The following is a 20,758-nucleotide window of genomic DNA, read 5'->3' on the forward strand; positions in this document are numbered from 1 at the left end:
TAGTGTTTCCGTTAAAAACTTTCAAAATAAAACGGTTAATAAAGAACAGGTGACCAAGACAGTTTACCCACTTAAATTAGCAGGGAGGCAATGAATAATACATTAAACTACTACAAACAGTGTTATATTAACTATATTTTATGGGGTTTTTTTCGTGAGTGTTAATAGTAGATGTGGAGCAACTACTCAAATCATTGCTATGTCATAGTCTGAAAATACTTAATTACAAGTAAAAGTTATGAATTCAAAATGTTACTTGCGTAAAAAGTATACATTATCAGCAAAATGTTCTTAAAGTTTGAAAACGTGGGTTGGAATGGGGGTGGATGCACCAGTCATTCTGTGTTTTTTTTGTTTTTTTGTTTTTTGCTTTTTGTTAACATGCAGTTTGGTACAATAAATACATGTTTAATAAAGTATGAAATACAGAAAGACTGAATATTATCTGACATCAGCACACTGACTCACAGTAGGGCTATGTTCAATGCATAAACTAACAAAACTCAATAACTGTTTGTTGTTTTGCTAAATATTACTAAATAAAAATAATGTTATTGTAAAAATAAATAACATTGTAACTGTAACATTGTAAAACAATGCATATTTACAGAATACTTTGCTTATTGAGATAAAAAGCTAAAGTCAGTTTGTGAAATCTTTATAATATATGTCAAAATTCAACTTAAGCACAATACTAGAATAAGTTTATTTAGTTATATTTCACCACTGGTTAATTGAGAAATCTTGCTAGCTATATTATTTGAGGAAGCAATTGTGCTTTGTTAGGTCAGTTTCGTGTTGTTGTAACAACCCCGTAAGACTTAATTCTTTTACTTCGGAGACTACATCCGCTGTCGGTCGGTGTGTCACTGGTTAACTTGACGCCGTTGGTTAGCCGTATCTGTTTCCTGAATCTCCTCGGCAGCAGCAGGACGTGCTTATAGCGGCTCAGCCCATCGGCCCTACCACGCATGCTACTTGTGTTCTGTCGTCATGATGAGGGTAAAAAATGGTAGAAGTTGTTGAACATTTTAGCCTTATTCAGGCCCACGTCAGGTTATAAGGAGTCAGATGATGTAGGTTATCTGATCAGTTCAGCTCATTCACAGTAATTAAGCAGTCACAGGCTGAGGCTGCCCTAATTTAGTGATTTAACAGATAAGGCATTACCTCATGATGAAGTTTAGCTGACATTAATTTTCATAAATCACAAGCAAATGTCGCCATATGCACTATCCAAAGTATGCAACAAGAATACAGGTTATGGTACTTTCAAGATTTCTTTTGGTCATTATTAATTATTGGATCATAAATGAAAATGTAGGCCCACTGATTTTTAGGTTTGGTGTGTTTCACCTTTAATTCTTAGTAAATAACTTGAAATTGAGCAGGCGATATTCAGATCCTTAAGTAATAGCAATAGAAATACTTACTCATAACTAAAAGTTCTACAATAAGAATTGACAATATAATTTAAAAGTACAAAAATGTCATCATCAAAATGTAGGCCCTCAAAAATAAGAACAATTGTTTTGTAAAATGGCCCTTTCAGTGTGTTATATCATGTACTGTATTATTTTACAGTTTTACTGTATTAATTAGGGAATTTTAGGTTGCATTCATTCAGTTGACTTTTATTTAAATGAAAAACAGCTTTATTGACAAAGTATGTGTACAGATACAAGCATTTCAACTCTGGTGTTTTATTGCCCTCAATGTACTTCCACTGAAATAAACAGAGCTGAGAATGAGGACAACAAAGCTGAGCAGAGGATAACACAAACATTTAACTATCTATGTAGGCCTACATGGGCTTACATACAAGAGAAAAGGATATCCTACATAAAAAGCAACAATGAGCAACATAATAAAATGTTTATATACAAGAATGCTTTGTAAATTGTAAATGAGAATGTAATAGTGCCATGCTGCAGAGTACAAGGTAACAGGATACTTCATACTGTTTAGCCAACACAAAGAAAGTCAATATGACAGTGTATGCATTTATACATGTCAGTATACGGTATATATTTTTACAATGAAGATATGTACATTTAAAAACAGCAGTAAACAACTTTATATACCGTTGTGTGGATCATTTAAACAGTAATATTTTATAAGATGATCATATAATCTGAAAAACTATAAAGTATATATAGCTGTATTTCCCTCTGTGTTGTACTGGAGTTTAAGTCTTCATTGGCATTAAGTACTCACAATACACTTTGCTCTCTTTAAAAATAATAATAAAACAAACATAAAATGGACCATTTCACTTAATTTCACTTCACATGATCGGTTTTGTGTTGTTTAGCGCCCTCACGTGGGAAGATTAACTAAATGTCAGTCTCCTGTTCACGCCTCCTCCACCAGGAGGGAGCAGAGTCATATGCACAGTTTAAGTGCTGTCGGAAATCCTAAAATAACTTCGAAATTTTATGCAAAGTGGATGGTGTAGGTCAGATATGATGTGATTTTCAGTCAGGCAGACAGGGTGCATGTTTCTCTGTAGCTTTTTATGTATGTTTAAGAACAGCAGCTGTTTTCCTGAAGTAAAAAGTAAAACACTTACACGCATAACGCTACTTCTTGTCACAAATACGTAAAAACCTTAAAACATCAACGCCTCTCAGTACTTTAGTTTTAATTCTGCCGCTGTGTATCTACTTTTTCCTTGTAATAAAGACTGTCTGCCAAGAGGGATTTGTTTTGTAAAACCTGTAACGGGAAGTAGGAGGGACATTTGAAGGCAGCAGTAGTATCCTCTGTTCCATCCACTTTTTTTTGCAATGGAAAATCTCATTTTCATTATGTTGGCTATTCAAACCCTCAGTGGTTTTCAACACAGGAGTTCAGCTGACTGTTAGAAACAAGAGACAGGTCTCTTCTTCAAACTGAAGGGGTCCCGTGCAGCGTGTCCAGCCGGCTGAAGCGGGACGGACCGCCCCTTACATATTGATTTGCACTGCCCTCCTGTCCTGTCCTGTCTGCAGCTCAGCCCCTCTTGAGGGAGGAGAACCCTGACTTAACGCCAGTTTTCCTGCGTTGTCATGTTTCACAAGGAGTTCAGAAGCTCCGAGACCGCCTCGCACCATCGTTTCATGGATTGACCCAAAAGCCTGACTTTTCCTTCTGATCCCAACTTCGCTCTTCTTCCCAGAATCCTCTGAAGACAATTCCCTTATGGTTTTTGAGACTGTATGTCGTTTTCATGGGTGAGCATCTTTAGTAGCATTCAGAGTATTTCTCGGTGCAGATCGTGTTTGGTTTGTCAAGATGCAGCTCCGGACGGTCCTTGATGTTAATGTTGTGGACGTGCAGAAGAGAAGGAATCCCTCCAAACACTATGTAAGTTGTCTTCTTCTGTCTTTCTGATACCGTGTTGCTCAAGTAGTTAAAATCACAAATGGCTCCACATAGTGTTTCATCTCTTGAAAGTTGAGCCGCTACCAGCTCTGTGTCTGTCCACCCACAACAACATGCGGATGTTTTTGTCTTTGACGAGATGGTTTCAAATACATAAAAAAAAAAAAAGTTTATTCTCATCAAAAGTAGTTAAAACAAAATACAAAAAAATGGAATGAGAATTGTATTGAATTAAAATGCAAGCAAGCTGTGTTGTGAAAATACAGAAATATATTAGATACCAAAATCACATTTTAGGCATTTGGGAGCCCCAAAATGGATCTGACCTTAAAGGTACCATATGTAAGAATAGTAGGTGGAAACATTCAAAAAATAAATGAGATCTGTAACGCATTTACTGTAATAAATCAGAAATTGACCATGATATGTCAACAAAGACTAAGAAAACATGTAAAGTCTCTGACAGAAGTGCCACAGCTGCAGCGTCCTTTTAAATTTCTGTTCTGGGCCGAGATGATGGTTTAGTTGTCCAGTTTCATGTTTTCAAATTAATGCAGAACGTTTGTTGAACGAGTGACTGTGTGTTTATGAGTTGTAAGAAATAATCTTTTAGAAGGAGGAGATGTTTTCCATGGTTAAAATGAGCAAAATGTTAATGGAGTCTGGCAGACAGTAAGGCAGGCAGTCACTGAAGTCAAACTCCAGAGTGTGTACTTTCAAAGCAAACTTTACACTGACAGATCAACTTACAGTGTAGGACTCATAGTTGCTGGTTGTTGTCAATTTATGACATTATGCCAGCCAGCGCTTCTCTGAGTATGGGAGGAGGGGGCAGGGTAAATAATCGCTTCAACCATTGATAACTTCAACTCGTTTCCCATCATGCTTGCTGGACTGAGTCGTTTGCTATTTCATGGTACAAAATGCAAAGTTAGTTTTTGTCAGTGCTTGTGTGTATGTAGGTAATCGTAATTTTTGTGTTGATTTATTGTGTGCCTGTCCTTTATGTTTAAAGTCTTTAAGGGGGACTTAACTTGTCACAATATGTCGTCTGATTTTATATTCCACACTCACCAGGTGACCCCCAGAAATAAAAAAAATCTTGTGACCTTCAGGATGAGAACCACTGTACTAAGTAGCAAACATTAGTATGCTAACACACTAAACTAATATGGTGAATGTGGTAATGCTGAACACTATAGCATTAGCATTCTGATTTTTTCAGTCTTTTATCAATGCAGTCAAAAGTATTGTCAACATGTTTTTAAACTTTATTGCCACTAGATTTTTATTATTATAATTAAGAAAAAGGTCTTTGAGGAAATATCAGAAATGCTCCCTTTCGCAGGTCGAGGGTGGGTCTGTGTCTGAGTTTGACTGACAGCAGCTGGCAGGTTGAGCACTGATAGGATAACTAGAGAAAAGAAAACAAACCTAGGCGCCACAACACCATCCGAACAGTCTGCTGCGATATTTGCAGATGCAAGTACTAACATAAGAGTTAAAAGTGTTGTGTAATGTGCATGTAAAGTGCTGCAGCTGAGCAGCTGACTGTTTGTTTCTGATGTTTTTCTCAAAGGATAACACAGGAGATGTGATTCACAGAGCAGATATGTATGCTGTGAAAAACAAACAAAAACAACAGTATCAGACTTGAGATTTCGTTGTGCTATAAACATAGTTAAGTTTGTATCAGTGGTACACAAGAGTGCCAAAAATGCTCCTTTGCCATGTGTAAATCACAGTTTTGTTTGGCTTAAGTCATTTCTTTTAGTTATTACATTTAAGATTGGGGTCATGTATTTTTTTCCATATATCATCCAGTTCGGATGGAAGATATTTGTGTACTACTAGCTGATCTTTAATAAAGCAAAGGTCAGAATAATCTTTTCTGGCTATGGACCAATCTTTCACCTTCACACCCTTATGAGAAACAGGTGTGAGTCCTGCTTTGGCCAGACACATCCCTATGTAAACATCATCAATGGGATAAATACTAATGGACTGGGACATCCTGTATATGACCAAAGCTGTGTCGACAGACATGATTATGCCTCCGCCACCACAGTAGGGGGGATATGAGTTTAAACTCCACATCTGAAACGGAATAAAATACTTGTTCTTTGTAAGTCTGATGGGACTTGACCCTGTAATCAGACTGCCAGTAAACAGATGCTTGCTTCCGTTATTGTCCTTGAGGCCTTGGAGATACTCAACTATGTTGTCTGTGTTGGCCAAGACATCATCATCACCATTTAGCAGGTAGTGAGTGTTCGGACAGTTTTTTTCCAGCCATTCAAGGAAGAGTACTTGTTTCAACGTGAGGTTGAAAAATGACTCATCAAAGTCCCACTGGAGAATGTCATTGTACTCCCGGTGCTCCTCTTTGAGGAGGTTGTTCCATCTCTCTTTCTGCAGACCGTTCTGCGTTGTTCCTGAGAGAAAGATCCTCCGGATCCACACACCATTGTGTAACCTCTCTGCAGCCCAGGTTCTGCGCAGCACCTCTCGGTTCCTGTGGTTCGCAGGGGGGCTTTTAATGACCAGCAGGAGGAAGACGTCTGGAGATCCATCAGCTCGTCCACATTTGTCCGGGATGTCCAGGAGCAAGGGGAAATGACGACAGTGATGATAGTAGAGAAAGTTTTTAAATTTATCAGGGAGATACTTGAAGCCTTTGATGTTGGCAGCAGATAAATTTTGTTGACACTTGTTGATACTTGGCCTGGAGTGTACGTAGGAGTTGTTTATGGTGGGTAGCACTGTCGGTTGGTAGTCATTGTTTTTACAGTCTTTATAGAGATAAACAACCACGACGAGCGCTCCCAACAACAAGGGGCTTCCCGCTCTGATGGCCCTCCACAAACCTCTGCAGTGAAGAGTAAAACAGTTTTACATCAACTGACATGAGCTTATATATTAATGACATATTAAATGACAGAATTTCATGGTTAAAGGTTATTTTTGATTCACAACAAAATATAAACTAACACACCCATTTAAAAAAACAGATACTGCTATTGAGCATTTTTTTAAAAGATGATATAGCTCCTAGAATGACCCATGAACATTTTTTGATCCAGAACTGTCACAAATGTCTCATCTGCCACTGCAGTGGTTAAAGTTTGGTATAACAGGGCCCAGTAGATATTAGAGTTTAATGTGACTGTGTTCTACTATGGAGTAAAGATGAGTTAAGAAACATATATGTAGGTTTCTTTACTCCTCTGTGACAGTAAACTGAATATCTCTGGGTTGTAGACAAAACAAGACATTTGAGGATGTCACCTTGGCCTTTGGGAGACACTGATCAACATTTTTCAAGCATTTATGGATCAAACATCTAATTGATTAATTGAGAAAATAATAGACAGGTTAATCAAATTGAAAACGATCATTAGTTGCATTAGTTGAAGTGTTTAAAAACCTTCTTGGTTAAGATTAGGGAAGGATTGTAGTCATGGTTTTGCAGTGCTGTAACAATGTTGTGGTAGTTTTTCCTTATTTTCTCCCGACAGACAACAGTTATTGTTTCTTCTGCAAAAAGTGAAATGCCTGAACAACAGAAAAACGTCTTCTTTGTCCGCTTTTCATGAGGCAAGCAACACTATACATCACCATTTTAATATGTCAGAGGGCTAATATGGACAGAAGAGCAAACCTGCTATTTAGGCTTTATCACCGGCTTTATAAATTTGCTGAATTTGAGCAGAAATGTAAGGAATAATAATTTAAATTTAGCGATGGCATGAGGAATGTGTCCTGTCAAGATGCAATTATATAATCAGAAATATAATATGAACAAAGTACTATAATTAAAACATGTAATAAATAATAAATAAAATAAATAATAGCCACATGTAAATCAAGTCCATCAAGATTGACATTTGATGACATGCTTGAACATGAATGCTTGTAACAGATTCACAATAAACAGTGGATGGCACTCAGTCAAACTTGACCGTCAAACCTGTTCACACACTTATAAACTGGAAAAAAAAACCCACAACCTGCTTGTTCAGATGTGTTCGGAGCACCTGAAGGAATTCACTGTTCCCAAAGTACCACAACCCTTTTCTCTGTCACAGAACTGACTTTTAATGTCTGTGTTTTTCACCAGTGCTGCGCAAACATGTTACAACTTTTAAAAGAAAACATCACAAAAACAAAATTTGAGAGCCTGAATGAGAAAAATTATTGGATTAGATGGGGTGTAACATTTACACCATCCACATTATCTCCTAATTAAATAACACATCAGCTTGTTTTTTTCTAAGTTTACACAAACATGTATGGATACAGGAATAATTTAGCCTTTCAGTTTGTTGGCACACAATTAACAAAACAAAACAACAATTACCTGAGCATATTCGTAGATTAGTAGTGTGAGCGCGTGGTGAGTATCCCTCTGATAGTTAGTAGTCAACCCTTGCAGATTGCTCAGGCAGTAGTGGCAAAGGTGGCATGGGGCTCATATTTCTTAACAGGTTTAGCCAATCAGGTAGCCTTTATGCTAAAGCAGAACACACTCCCAGTAAACCTTCAGGTTGTTCTTCATGATTGGCTCAGAAATAAACAGGTTGGACTTGTTGGTTGAACTTGGTGGATGATACTCATAAATTGTCATGTTTTAAAGTCAAGGCTGCCTGGAAATAAGTGCAGAATCTCTGCTCTCCCGGAAGCCCTGTTGGATTCAGTCCAAGCCTCCTGTGGCAATAGATCTTTTTCACAGCATACGTATGAAATAGTACTGTAAACACAGATGGTATCAATGATACTAATTAAGGTCCCATTCTATTTAGTGTAGAAGAGCCTGTGAGCCAGCATGCACAATGACTCTGTTTGACCTGAATGGAACACAACCTTATTTAGTATCATTGGTAAGACTTGTGTGTGCTCTACTGTTTCAGGTCAAAGTGGCTGCTGTGAATAAGGTCTATCCATCTGGTAGCTGTTGAGATCTTTCATTGGATAAGTAAAAACTCTGACCTGCTGGTGGCACTAGAGAAAATGTCACGGGATCGCCAAAGTTGATACAGTTCATCCTGAGAAGGACATGAATGTGTGTACCAAATTTCAAGGCAATCCATCCGGTAGTTATTCGAATATGTTATTCTGTACCAAGAAGCATTTGGTGCCATTGGTAGGCTAACAGTATGGCTCTATAGATGGTCAGCCGGTCCATCCCTTTGGTCCAGACTTCAAAATTTCAACAGCTATTGGACGGTGTCCAGAGGTTGAATCCTAATGACTTTGGTTAAAAATATCTCCTTTAAAAAAAAAAAGCTATGATGTCTCAGAAGTATTTGATGTCATTACTAGCGGTGTGGCTCTGTGGATGGCAGCGTTGGTTGGTCGGTAGGTTGGCTCATCACTTTGGTCCAGACTGAAATATTTCACCAACTATTGGATGGATTGGCATAAAATTTTGTACAAACATTCAAGGTGTCAGAGATTGAATTCTAGTAACTTTGGCGAACCTCTTTTTTTTCCTCTGGCACCATTATAAGGTAAAAAAAGAAGACTTGAATAAAGACTAAATACCTGCAAAACTAACTTGTGAGCTTGTTAACATGCAAACGTTAGCATGTAAAGCACCGCTGTGAGCATTATCTAATGTTACTGTCGTTGGTGTTTTACTAAGAAAAGAGGTGTTCATCTTTTCTGTAGTGAAGGTGAACGACTGACCAACAACTTACTGGGCCAAACTGCTCATACATCTGGACTATCCTGACAAGTCGTTTCAGTCATAAATGTGTGTTTGTGTTTGCATAAATAATGGATTTATTTTGATGTAGCAGTGTTTGAAAGTTTAATACTAGCTATATGTTTGCTACTAGCTTTGGTTAGCCTGTCATAACCAGACACTGAAAATATAATGATGAAAAACAGAGACAACAACACAATGCTGTTGACAGCGTTTCAATAAAAGTACCATTTTCTGGAAGGATTGTGTGAAGAGCAGTCATCTTTCCCTTCCCCTGTCATTGTTGTCTGACTTCTTCCTGTTTACACTGGCCTCTGCATGCTAAAGTGAGTGAATGGTCATGTGATATGCATTTTCATGCATGTTAGCATGCGTTGAGATTATTCCTGAAATGGTGATATCTCCTGATATGGCTTGTCATAGAGCTTCTTGCATGGCTGTAGATTTTTTTCACTGCCGGATCTGGTCTTGGTGTTATCTTACTGACTTTAGTAATGAAATCTGATGAGCCACGGGACGTGTCTCAGTGGGACTGCAAAAATCAATTAATCCATCAGGTACAATTGGATTAATTAACCTGAGAGTAAGGATCAATTGCACCATCCATCTCCTGCTGAGGGAGGCTCCCTGAGGCCACTAAACACAGGGCACAGACCTTCCCTTGGGATAGAAGCCGGAGGTGAGGGCTGACTGGGAAGTCCCCACAAGGGAAGAAGATGGAGAAAAAAATAAAATCTCATTATCTATGAGCTAAGCAACTGAAAATGCTTATCCGGTCTGAGAGAGGAAAGAAGCAACCCTTTGTCTTTTGTCCCCACTGTTCAAGTGTGACTTCCTTCCAGGGACTCGTGGCACTGGAGCCAGATGCAGCATGGCAACTAATCCTTGTTTACACACGCTGCCAGAGGATCATTCCAATGAGAAGTCTTGAGTTTCTGCTCTTTACTGCATGAACACCCCTGTTAAACACAAACTTTAATATTTGGAGTACAAGTAATTTAATGCAGATGAGCCCACACATAAATGTGCATTAATTTGTGGCATTTATTGTTCAGAATGTAATCCTTTTGCATGAAATTACTGACACCACTCTCACACAGTCTCACATAAAATTAATTAAGTAATATTAATGTGTTAATCTCAGACTGTTTTGTCTTACATAAGTTACACTGTCAAGTTCAAACATAAACATGGTTCTTTGGGGATGTATCTTGACCTCACACACTGTCACTCTGAGCCATGGTGTTGCCTGAATCCAGAGTGTTTGGTCATGCTATCTGTATCTAATTAGCGAGCTGCTGGAGGACTGGTTCCGCCTCGCTGAACGCTCTTTCTGTAATGAACTGTGTGCAGAATGAAGACTGCATTTCAAACTAGTAACTGATGTCCTTGCAGATTGCCACCATATGTGTAAATGCTGCTTTTGTAAACATTCTGTGCCATCCGCTTCGATGGAAATGCATTAGGTGCAGCCATCTGTTTCTGAACTTCAGAGCAAGCACGGCTGTTTGTTGGCCCTTTATTGTTGAGACAAATAGAGAATTTATTTTAGGAAAGCATCCGGCAACAGGGTTTTGTTGGGCAAATGACTGATGTCTGCTAAGGAAATTAAATTCCCATTTGAGTTACTGCGTGAGTGAACCTTCATTACTGTCGTTATTCCATGTGATAGATAGAAATGATGGATGTTGTTGACATAATGGGAGCATTGTTCGTTTCCTCAAACAGTGGACACTGCAGAAGTAAAATGAAACATTGTTAGTCAGTTATACAAATCACTGAAATGCAAACTCTGGTTATGGAACAGTTTCAGTTTAATGCCGATGCCTCTGTATGACCATAATATGCAAATAAGATCATCAGCGATAAGATCGTCTTTTTCTGTGTAGTTATTCTTAATGCCTGCCATCGGCTTGGAGTCTCCTTGAAATCAAATGAAACAAGTATTTATATTTTCCCAGGCAAAGGTTACACTATATGATAGCCAGTTGAATAGGAGCAGAAAAGGAGCTAGAAAATGAGCAAAATATATTTGTTGATTTACATTATTTATTTGTTTATTTATTTATTTATTTTTAAAAAGGCCTCATCATTCCGTGATAGTAATTTAATTTTTCAATTAAAAATTCTTTATAGATTTTCTAATGTATCAATCCATAAATATGTATAAATCTTGTTCTCCCACATGTCGCCCATTAATGGTGGACCTCAGCTTTCTCTACATGGGTATTCTGTTCTGTGTGAATATTTTTAATACACACAGGGTTCAACATTATTATTTTTTTTTTTCACTTGCCCACTTGTTTTACTGGTAGTTATAAAATAACAGCAAAGACTAAAGTTAATTGTCATATTTAATCTAGGGCTGTTACGTCTATAAAATGTCAGTTTGTCAGTCTAAGCCCAAATATATTCTTTTCTGACATGATGATAAACAAAGAAATATTTAAGAGGCTGAAAATAGCATGTCCTGCCACTTTGCATGAACAATTACTTCACAATTAATTGATTGTCTAATTAATTTAATAGTTTGTGTCTTTTTTTCGCCTGGTTAAGCAAATGAGTTTCCAGTTTTACTTGTTGACATGGCACTTCAATTGCCCCGGGAAAGAAAACAATCCTTGTTGTTGAGCCCTGACATGTCTTATAGGCTCCTAAAACATTTCTCTTGTGTTGTTCTTTTATATAACTAATTTGAAGGCTTAAAAAATAGGCTATGTGAGATTATTCCAAGGGACGTACGCGAGAGGCTCCCCAGTATATTTTTCTTATTGTGTAAGGGCTCCTTGGCAGAAAATAATGAGAATCTCTGCTGTTGAATGATATGGAAAAGTGAGACTTAAACTTAAAAACGCTAAAGACACATTCAGTCAGCTACACATAAAAACACAGATGTAATTCATTAGGCTATAAATGGGTTTATGACATAATACTTGAACTCTGTTGGCTCTCTCTTTGACCCCTGATGGCTTTGCAATGTGTGATGGAAACAAATGAACTTAATGAGTTTATTTGACCTTTGACGACCCCTTGAAGTTAAGTCAGGAGGGAATGCACTTTGCACGTGCCATTAGGGCAGTTCAAGCTGAAGCGGTGCCGTGGTGTCTTTGACAGGATGACTTTGTTGCTAATGGGTGTGTTTTTGTTTGTGCTTGTCTTTCTCTCACTAGGTGTACCTCATCAATGTCACTTACTCAGACTCCACTTCCCACATCATCTACAGGAGATACAGCAAATTCTTTGACCTACAGGTATGTTACACTGGCAAATAGACAAAATACTTCCACAGCCACTCCTTACTTATGTTCAAAACGTTTAAATTGTGTTGAGAATGGCCTGACTATGTTGTCTTCATATGAGGTCAGTTTGACCTTTTGGTCACGTCTTTCTGTTCAGCTGCTGGAAGGCGGTATGCTAGTGAAAGGTCTCATTTAAGACTACTGGAGCCTGCTTGGAAAAAGGGAAACGGGGGAAATCCAGTCAGCAGATGCAGGAAGAAAACATGACCTCAGTCAGTGTGCAGAATACAGCATGGGGGCAAAGTTATGCCTCAGGATTTTTTGAGGGATCAAGCAGTAGCCTCCAGTGAAACTTCTGCATTTCCTAACAGTGACTCAAGTTTATATTTAAAGCAAACAGGGCTGAATTGTCTATATACTATAGTTTATTTGTTTGTTAGAAACATCTAAGTAGCCTAAGCAACAGTGTGAGTGGTTTAAACCTAAATTAGTGCATACCTTATCAGTCATTTTACTTGTAAAAGTCTAAGTTTCTGGCTCGTCTCTGATAACCCTCTCTGCCAGACCACACTCCACAGCGCTGTGGCTTTGGTGGGCTGGCTGTGTCGACAGCAGCAGAGGAAACCCTTTGTTCTCTGGTCTCTTGCTAATAGCCAGGAAAATTCTGCCCTAGTCTGTTTGATGGAAACAGAGCTTCTCTCCTGTCTCTGTAAACATTAGTCTTGTCCATAGATCCCTGCTGCCTGGGTGTGTTTGTCTGGCCACGGTAATCCATGAGGAACAACAGTCTACAGCTGTCCATACAAAATGGGTGGGGATAGTGTGTTTTATTTGTCCTTGAATACATAGTAATATAGGTGAAAGATGAAGTGTCTTGAGTGACATACACTGGCAGCTAACTGACAATATGATTAGTATTGACCAGCAGACAAAAACGTCTTCTTACTACCAGGTAAGATAGTGTGTCAACTGGTGCTTAAAAAATCCACCATCATAAAAAGAAATGAATAATGACAAACAGGGCTAAACAATATAGTAAAAAATGAACCGAGATGAACCAGTCCACTTTTTTTCAGTATCAATATGATGATGGTATTATTATTATTAATTTAATTTTTATTGGTATTAGTATGGTTACATGAGACAGAAACTGAACTTAAGTTTCAAGGTGTAAAGTTCTGTGTTTTCCACATCTGGAAAGCTTGTGTAGTTTGTGTAATGTAACTTGTGTAATGGCTTCCTTCAACCGTTTGAATGAAGCCGGGATTCTGGCTTGTGACTTTCACATGTGCAGCGGATGGGCTGAGAGACAGCCCCTATCGGCATAATTCCCCAGATGCATTGCTGAGTTTCAAGTTTGCTATTTTATTTATTAAATGTAAATGCTTACAATAGAAAACACACATGTTGTGGAATTTAGATTGGAATGTGGATCAGTGATACCTGATGAATGCCTTATGTCACGGCCCAGTACTGATATTGGATTGGATTGGTCCCATCTTGAGTTAACTGTGCAGCCTTACTCAAAAAAACAATGTGTTTTGCTAAAAATCAGTTAAATCAGTGAGATTTGCAGTAAGCTCTACAGAAGGAAGATTAGGTAAGTAGTTTAGGTAATGCATGGACCAATCCCAGAATGCACTGGATAACCTAAGGAGGAAGTTGTCATCAGGAAAGGGATGGGGGTTGGGAGTAATGAACAGTGTTGGAGAGGAAGGTGCTTTCCCTTGGAAGTTAAGATAAGACAGCTATTTAGCTGCTGCATGTCTCTTCATGATTTCAATAGTGATTAGTGATGACAGTAATTTTGTAACGCCTGATTTGAAATATTTCTCTTTTCATCAGGCAGAAACTGAGCATTTTTTGTGTGTGTGCCAACCGACACCTACAATCTTTTTTGCAGCTCTGCACAGCTCTCTGTCTTCGTGGCACAATTGCCTGTTTTATGTTCGCTAGAAGCTGACAGGGAGAAAAAAATGCATTTGACACCGTTGGCCCTTGACAAATGTGACCATGATCTCATCAGATAACCATTAATTCAGAATTCAGAAAAGCCAAGTAAGGTCAGAGAACAAGAAACGCCTTTTAAACAGTGGTTGATCATTCAGTATCAGTCTGCAGTGTACAGCTGGTCAACAACAGGCAGCTTCGCAGTTTGTCTTTTAACGATGAAGTATCCATTTTCATTGCCAAATGGATGTCCAAAAGTGCACTTACTGCTAATGTTTCAAACCTATCCAGTGCACTAAGCATAACTCATAACTGCTCCTCTGGGAAGCAATTATCATAAATTATCAGGATCCCATCTTCTTATCTGATTCTTTCTTATCGTCTTTCTGCTGACCTTAAGTGAAGTGAGCACATTTTAAGTTAAGCACATTGATTTTTTTTGAAGACGTTTCTTTTCAAGCCGAATACTGCTGAGGCTGAATTCCATCAAACATTGTTTCTGGTGTCAGAGGAAAATGTTTTGACCTGCGTATGTTTGACGTGAGCAGAATTGGTCAGTGTGTCAAGCAGAGTTTACCCTCAGAGAGAGGCGAGTGAGGTCCCCCCCCCACACCCTTCAACCACACAGCACATGGTCACGGCATTCCACAGGGGGATTGTGGAGTGTGCAAACTGGCCTGGTTTCCTTTTGGACAGAAACTTCCACAAAAATCCCTTAGTCGTCATTATTTTTGGATTGGGGAATTGGACCAGGGTCAGCTCTACTTTGTCTGCAGTATAATTTGTCTGGCCTACATTCCTGACATAAGATCCTCAAAAAAATGTTGTCCAACCTGGGCTATGTGCTTGGGCAGCATCTATTCATTCATACCGATATACCTTCCTGATATTTTAATGGAGTATATGGTCATTTTAAGCTTTGATACAATACTGGTATTAAAAACATGATACCTTTTTTGATGCCACAGCAAAAAGAAAACACAGGTACATAAAAAGTCACTTAACATTGTCAGGAATTGCTATGCAAATTCCAGGCAGGGCCGTAAAAACTAAACTTAACTTAAGTTTTGAATGAGTGTTTAGATCAATTTTTTTTTTATAGCTGTGGTTCTTTTGATGCTATCGAATTTTAGTATTGTATTGTATATAATTTTAGTGTTGTACTACATGGTATTGATGGTATTGATGAGTCAGCACCAGAAATTCTATTTATTAATGTAATATTCATGTGCAACAGCAGTGAACTATAAGATGTTACGCAGCTCCCGCTGCTAGTTGTGGCTGTAGCACCAGCAGACAGCAGTCCGTCTCTTCTCACCGATGCCCACATGGCCCGGATGTTGTTATCTGCAACGTGGGCTAGATAACATTTTGCAACCAGCGTGGTTTGGCAGTGCTTTGATTTATAAAAATAAAATAAGGGTGTATGTAGACTGTGTCAGAATGAACAGACATATAACTACTCAACCAGAGCAATGCATAAACACATTTAGTGCAGGCATGTGGATGTTAGCTTGCATGGAGAGCAGGCTGCTGAGGCTAGCACTAATGTCACCTCCAGGTAAATGATGTTGTTTATCACAGATCCTGCTCTGTCTGAAAAGATTAAATATCTGTTGAGTTGTTGTTGTGTTTTGTTATGCGTGATTAATGGCTTCAATTGGCTCTTAATGCATGCAGTATATTTTTGGATCATGTTTAACATGATCAGTTAACAAATTGAGCTTAACTTTAACTGTTTTCTGAGTGTTTTCTTACTTTCAGACTGGTTGACTTGTTGCACGCCTACTGACCAGGAGTGCAAGTTGAACGCAACATTGTATTTTCACAATAATAAGCGATGACAAGTCCTAAGCTGTATGTTCATCAGCTGTTTATAACTGTCAGTTGTCTGTCAATGTAAGCCCAAGCCAGTTATCATGGAAACAAAGCCTACTGCTCTGAAAATACTCACTCTGGAGTTCAAGTTCAGAGACTGCCTGCTTTACTGCCAGACTCCATTAACATGCTGTATTTAACCGTGATAAACATCTACTCTTTCTAAAATATTATTAATGATTTCTTGCAACTCATAAACAGACTAACTTATTAGGCAAACATTCAGCGTCAAATTTGAACTCTAATAAATATGAAACAGGTTAACAAAAACTATTGTTCTGACCCAGAATGGAAATTTCAAAGGAGAATATGCTGAGTACAGTAAATATATTCCACATTTCTCCTGTAATGAATAAACTAATAATAGTCACTTGAGCCCATGTGCTGCAGAGATGATCTGCTCAAGGATTTCAGAGTTTATATTACTTGCTTCTGATAATGACAAAAATGCAGGTTTTGCAAGAACATGCACGATAAGATCTGATTGCAAGTAAATCCAAGACACTTTATGACCAAGAGGGCTGTTGCATCATAATCTCTCTGCAGTAAACAACTGTCAAGCAGATGTCAAAACACAACCCAGAGATGGGATCAGATTGTTTTCCCACTCATACATTCCTCCAAACTCCCTCTGTCTGAGATTCCTGTCAGAGCAGTGTCTTTGTCTGCTGCTGAGTGCAGTGACTCTTTGTCTTTCCCTCCCTCCCTCCCCACCCCTGTGAGTGCAATTAAGTTTAAATGCATCAAATGATTATCATTACAGTGCACAGAAGCTGTTTGGGTTTCTCCTGTCACCATAATTCATGTCCACAATGTCACAATACCAGAATAGAAATATGTTAGATGATTGAGTGTTTATTTCACTTTCTTCCTTGGGCACAGCACTGATTATAACTTGTGTAGAAAGACACTGAGAAACGTGATTACATCATAGCACCTGTTGCTACATGGACATTTTCTTTCTTCCAGTGGAAACACTTGGCCGACTCTGAAGCCTAAGTATCTTGTGCAGACTTTTGGACAGAAATATAAAGTACAGCATCTTGGGTCCCAGAAGCTTCTCAATTAAAGGTATATGAAATGTGAGAAATGTTTTCCCTCCGACTTTGGATCCAAATTGTTCGGCTGTTGCCGTAGAAACGGCTTTCACACCTGTCCTGTGGAGCTGTGCGTGTACCCAGGCAGGTCTCCAGGGGGTGACATCATCGTTGCTTCTGGATGAGGAGTGTCTCCATCAGCCGAGGTGGTTTCTGAAGGTGTTGAGTGAGCACTCCCATCTTTGAGACGGAGTATATGGCTACGTCCAGCTGGGAGGCTGATGATAACATGATGAGTGTGCAGCTTAGTGTGTCAGACAAACAACGCAGCTGCCAATGCTCTGTCACAGAAACTGGGACTTTTGGAAATTACAGCCCCTGCTGTAAAGCTGTGTTATTGCCATAGTACTCTAAAGAAAAACAGTCTGGTTTGTATATATATTTAATGTCCTGCATGTTCAGTTTTAGGGGGATAAAACTGTGTGTTTTGCATGTTAAAGTGCAGGTGTGGTTAACCAGGACTGTTCTTTGTACTCAGCCCTTTTACTTTGCCCTTAAACCACAATAATGCAGCACTCTTAGAAAGAAGGGTTCCAAATAAGATTCTTCCTGACCGGCTGAAGTTCTACTCAGAACCATTTGCTCCTGATGAAACTAGTGGTGAAGCAATACATCGATCCGGATCGATTTAATGTTCAGGAACACAATATTATCAATGCAATGTTAAAATATTTATCTTATCTTTAAGATACAGCTTTATTTTGAAAGTCCCATGGCATGTCTGTGTCATAAGTGTCTGGAAGAGTTCAGTTATAAAATTGTCAAATCATAATTTAGTTGTTTTTTGTAAGTTGATTAAGATGTAACTAAAGTTGTTAATTGGACCTGATATGATCTGATCTCGATCTCAGGCCCCTGAATTAAATCGAATCAGAATCGTATCATTGCAGCCTTTGTGATATCGGTTCTCGCCAGAACCCCCTGGGTGAGTTCTAGATTAAACCCATGGAATATAAAAGGGATGTGCAATAGAACTCTGCATGTGGATTACTGTTGGCATCCTTAGAAGGTAGGAAGGTTCTGAACAGAACCCCCCCTGAAGGTCCCTTTCCACCAAATTAGGTCTGGTTCTGTTCAGGATTCTTGAAACCTTGGCACTATCTAGTAAACCAGCCTGTGTTTCCACCAGTATTCGTGAGACCTATTGTGTGGAACCATAGAAGGGGGTTCTGGGTGGACCCTTCTATAGATGGTTCTTCTGTTGCATTCTGGGTGGAACCCTTCTAAAAGGTTCTACCAGCAACCAGAAAGAGTGTCCTGTGGGGACAAGTCGCAGAACCCTTTATGGTTCTAGTTAGCTCCTTTATTTCTAAGAGTGTGGCCGTCCTCTTCAGAAGAAACCATTTCTTGTTAGCTGTCTATATTTCAGAGGAGAGGGGAAATGCCCTGAGAGAAATGCAGAGACTCAGCAAAGGCAGCAGATGAGTGAAGAAAAGAAAGAACCACAAGAACAGAAACCAAACCACGTCTTACTGGAGAAGTCCCACAAACAACTCCTGCAGGCCCAGACAGAGTGGGTCCAACTTTACCCTCGTAGCCTGATTGTGTTTGTCCACCTGGTTGTTTTTGGCTCAGTTTTTAGACCAAGACCAGTCTCCCTTCTGGTCTCCTCCTCCCAGTTGCTTCAGCTTGACGCTCGCAGTCTCTGCTGTTTAACAAAGCACATCTGGAACAAGGCAAGGCAGAACGAACAAAGGCGGGGCTGCATCTGGATCTGGATTTGGAGCCTGCTGTTACTATGGGATGCTCTCATGTACGCTCATGTGATTTATTCATAGAGGAAACTAGAAACTCTTGTCCGTGATACAGACACATACTTAGCACATTTACGATGCATATTTTTCATAACTCAACAAAACACGCCCATACATCACGCACAACACGGCACATGTTCTTCGTACACATGGGACTGATGCACATATATATGTTTTTCCATGCAGACACATGCTGAAAATGTTACAAACTGCTACACTTCAAGGGAAATAGTTGTATGTGGTCATCATAAAAGACACAGCTTCTATTTTCTGTCTGTTTCGCCCTGTATCTCTCAATAGATCGATCCTGTAAATGGTCTGCAGGATCAAGTGTTAACATCAAAGTCTTAATTATCTCCTCTCATGTCTTTTTGAGCTCCTTAAGTGGAACTTGCTTTTGATTTCTTTTTTCCAGATAAGTGTGGGTGATGTAACCTTGTCTGCCGCTCCACAGATCAAAGCGAAACTGTTTGTAGTTGCACGACACAGTAGCTTTTCAGAGGATATGTAATTACACCCCTAGTTAAACTCATGTACCGTAACAAGGAGGTCGACTGTTCCTGGAGAGTTTGCAGCACCATTTTTTGTTTCTATTCTCATCTTGGTTTCCTCCACTTTCATCTTTGACTGATAAACTTTTGGTAGATAAAAGACGTGTTGTAGCCCTCAAACTGTCAGAAGATAATGACCGCATGTATCTTTTTTGTGGCAATCAGAAAGGGGTTGCACTTTTTTTTTTACAGTACGTTGTATCTAATTAGACAAAAACTAAAAATAATGTTATTTATTAGACTGTATTAGACAATTTATTAGAACCTTATTAGACTTTATCAGAGGGTAATTAGGGTTACATTACGACAGAATTTTATTGTAAACTAAAGTGTATTATTTTTCACTATTATACCCTTACTAGACTTTATTAGAGGGGATAGACTGAACAGAACTGTGCTGTGAACTAAAGTGAAATCAAGACTGATGCCTACTTCTTGATTAACAACTACATTATCTGCCTACTGTACTGCAATAATAATTAACTGGTTGATCCGGTTTTAAAATGGGTGATTTTACTTTAGTTGACAGTACAGTTCTGTTGTAATGTGTCTGTAATTACTCTCTAATAAAGTCGAACAGGGGGTTAATAAAGGGTCTAGTATCGACTACTATTCCTAGTTTTTGTCTAATACAAACTATGGCTTCTTACGTCTTATCAGTGTACTGTAAAATGAAGTGCAACCTGAAAGGCATCTTTTTAAGTTTGTCTTTCTCTTCTCTGTTGCAGATGCGAATCCTTGACAAATTTCCAATAGAAGGAGGACAGAAGGACCCCAAAAAGAGGATTATTCCTTTTTTGCCAGGTGATAAACACATCATAGCGCACAGTGCATAACACTTTGATTTGACTGTCACAACAATTTTAAATCTAATCATCAACAAGCCCTGCCCTGCCCAGCAAAAGAAAAGCTTTCAGGCATTTCCATGCACAATTGATGTTTGTTACCACTCCTACATACCCAATATCATTGCCTACCACATTTCATTGTTTTATTAACTACCATACTCCACCCAGGCCAAATCAATTTGTGGTCTGCCATGCAGTAGGAGGCTAGCAGAGAGGGATTTGTCTAATCTGATAAACTCATTGTGGGCCAGAGCAGAGGAGAGCACTGAAGAGATCCTTTGTTAGATGAGCTGCACTGCTCAAGTCTGGCCAGTGCTGTTTTGATCTCTCTGTAAGCCCAGCGTGGGGTGAACTATATTCCCTTACAC

At 38.9% G+C, this 20,758-nt stretch overlaps 2 protein-coding genes across 3 annotated transcripts in view; one reads left to right on the plus strand and one right to left on the minus strand.

The window, feature by feature from the left end:
- Nucleotides 1–2,995: 2,995 nt before the first annotated feature.
- LOC146315499 (SH3 and PX domain-containing protein 2A-like) overlaps nucleotides 2,996–20,758 on the plus strand; it is a 76,550-nt gene continuing 58,787 nt past the window's right edge. For both annotated transcript variants that reach the window (XM_084735330.1, XM_084735331.1), the window contains exons 1-3: nucleotides 2,996–3,348; nucleotides 12,244–12,324; nucleotides 20,271–20,346. In XM_084735330.1, coding sequence (XP_084591456.1) covers nucleotides 3,277–3,348; nucleotides 12,244–12,324; nucleotides 20,271–20,346 — 229 coding nt within the window. In that variant the 5' untranslated portion in view covers nucleotides 2,996–3,276. The remainder of the gene's footprint in view (nucleotides 3,349–12,243; nucleotides 12,325–20,270; nucleotides 20,347–20,758) is intronic.
- LOC146315500 (N-acetyllactosaminide beta-1,3-N-acetylglucosaminyltransferase 3-like) lies at nucleotides 4,467–7,809 on the minus strand. Its single transcript, XM_084735334.1, has 2 exons — nucleotides 7,727–7,809; nucleotides 4,467–6,235 (listed from the first exon to the last, which is right to left on the minus strand). Exons 1-2 carry the CDS (start codon nucleotides 7,732–7,734, stop codon nucleotides 5,137–5,139), a joined length of 1,107 nt encoding a protein of 368 aa, XP_084591460.1. The 5' UTR covers nucleotides 7,735–7,809; the 3' UTR covers nucleotides 4,467–5,136.

Source organism: Lutjanus erythropterus, chromosome 14 (assembly GCF_056507025.1).
Source record: "Lutjanus erythropterus isolate fLutEry1 chromosome 14, fLutEry1.hap2, whole genome shotgun sequence".
In the NCBI taxonomy this organism is placed as follows: domain Eukaryota; kingdom Metazoa; phylum Chordata; class Actinopteri; order Lutjaniformes; family Lutjanidae; genus Lutjanus; species Lutjanus erythropterus.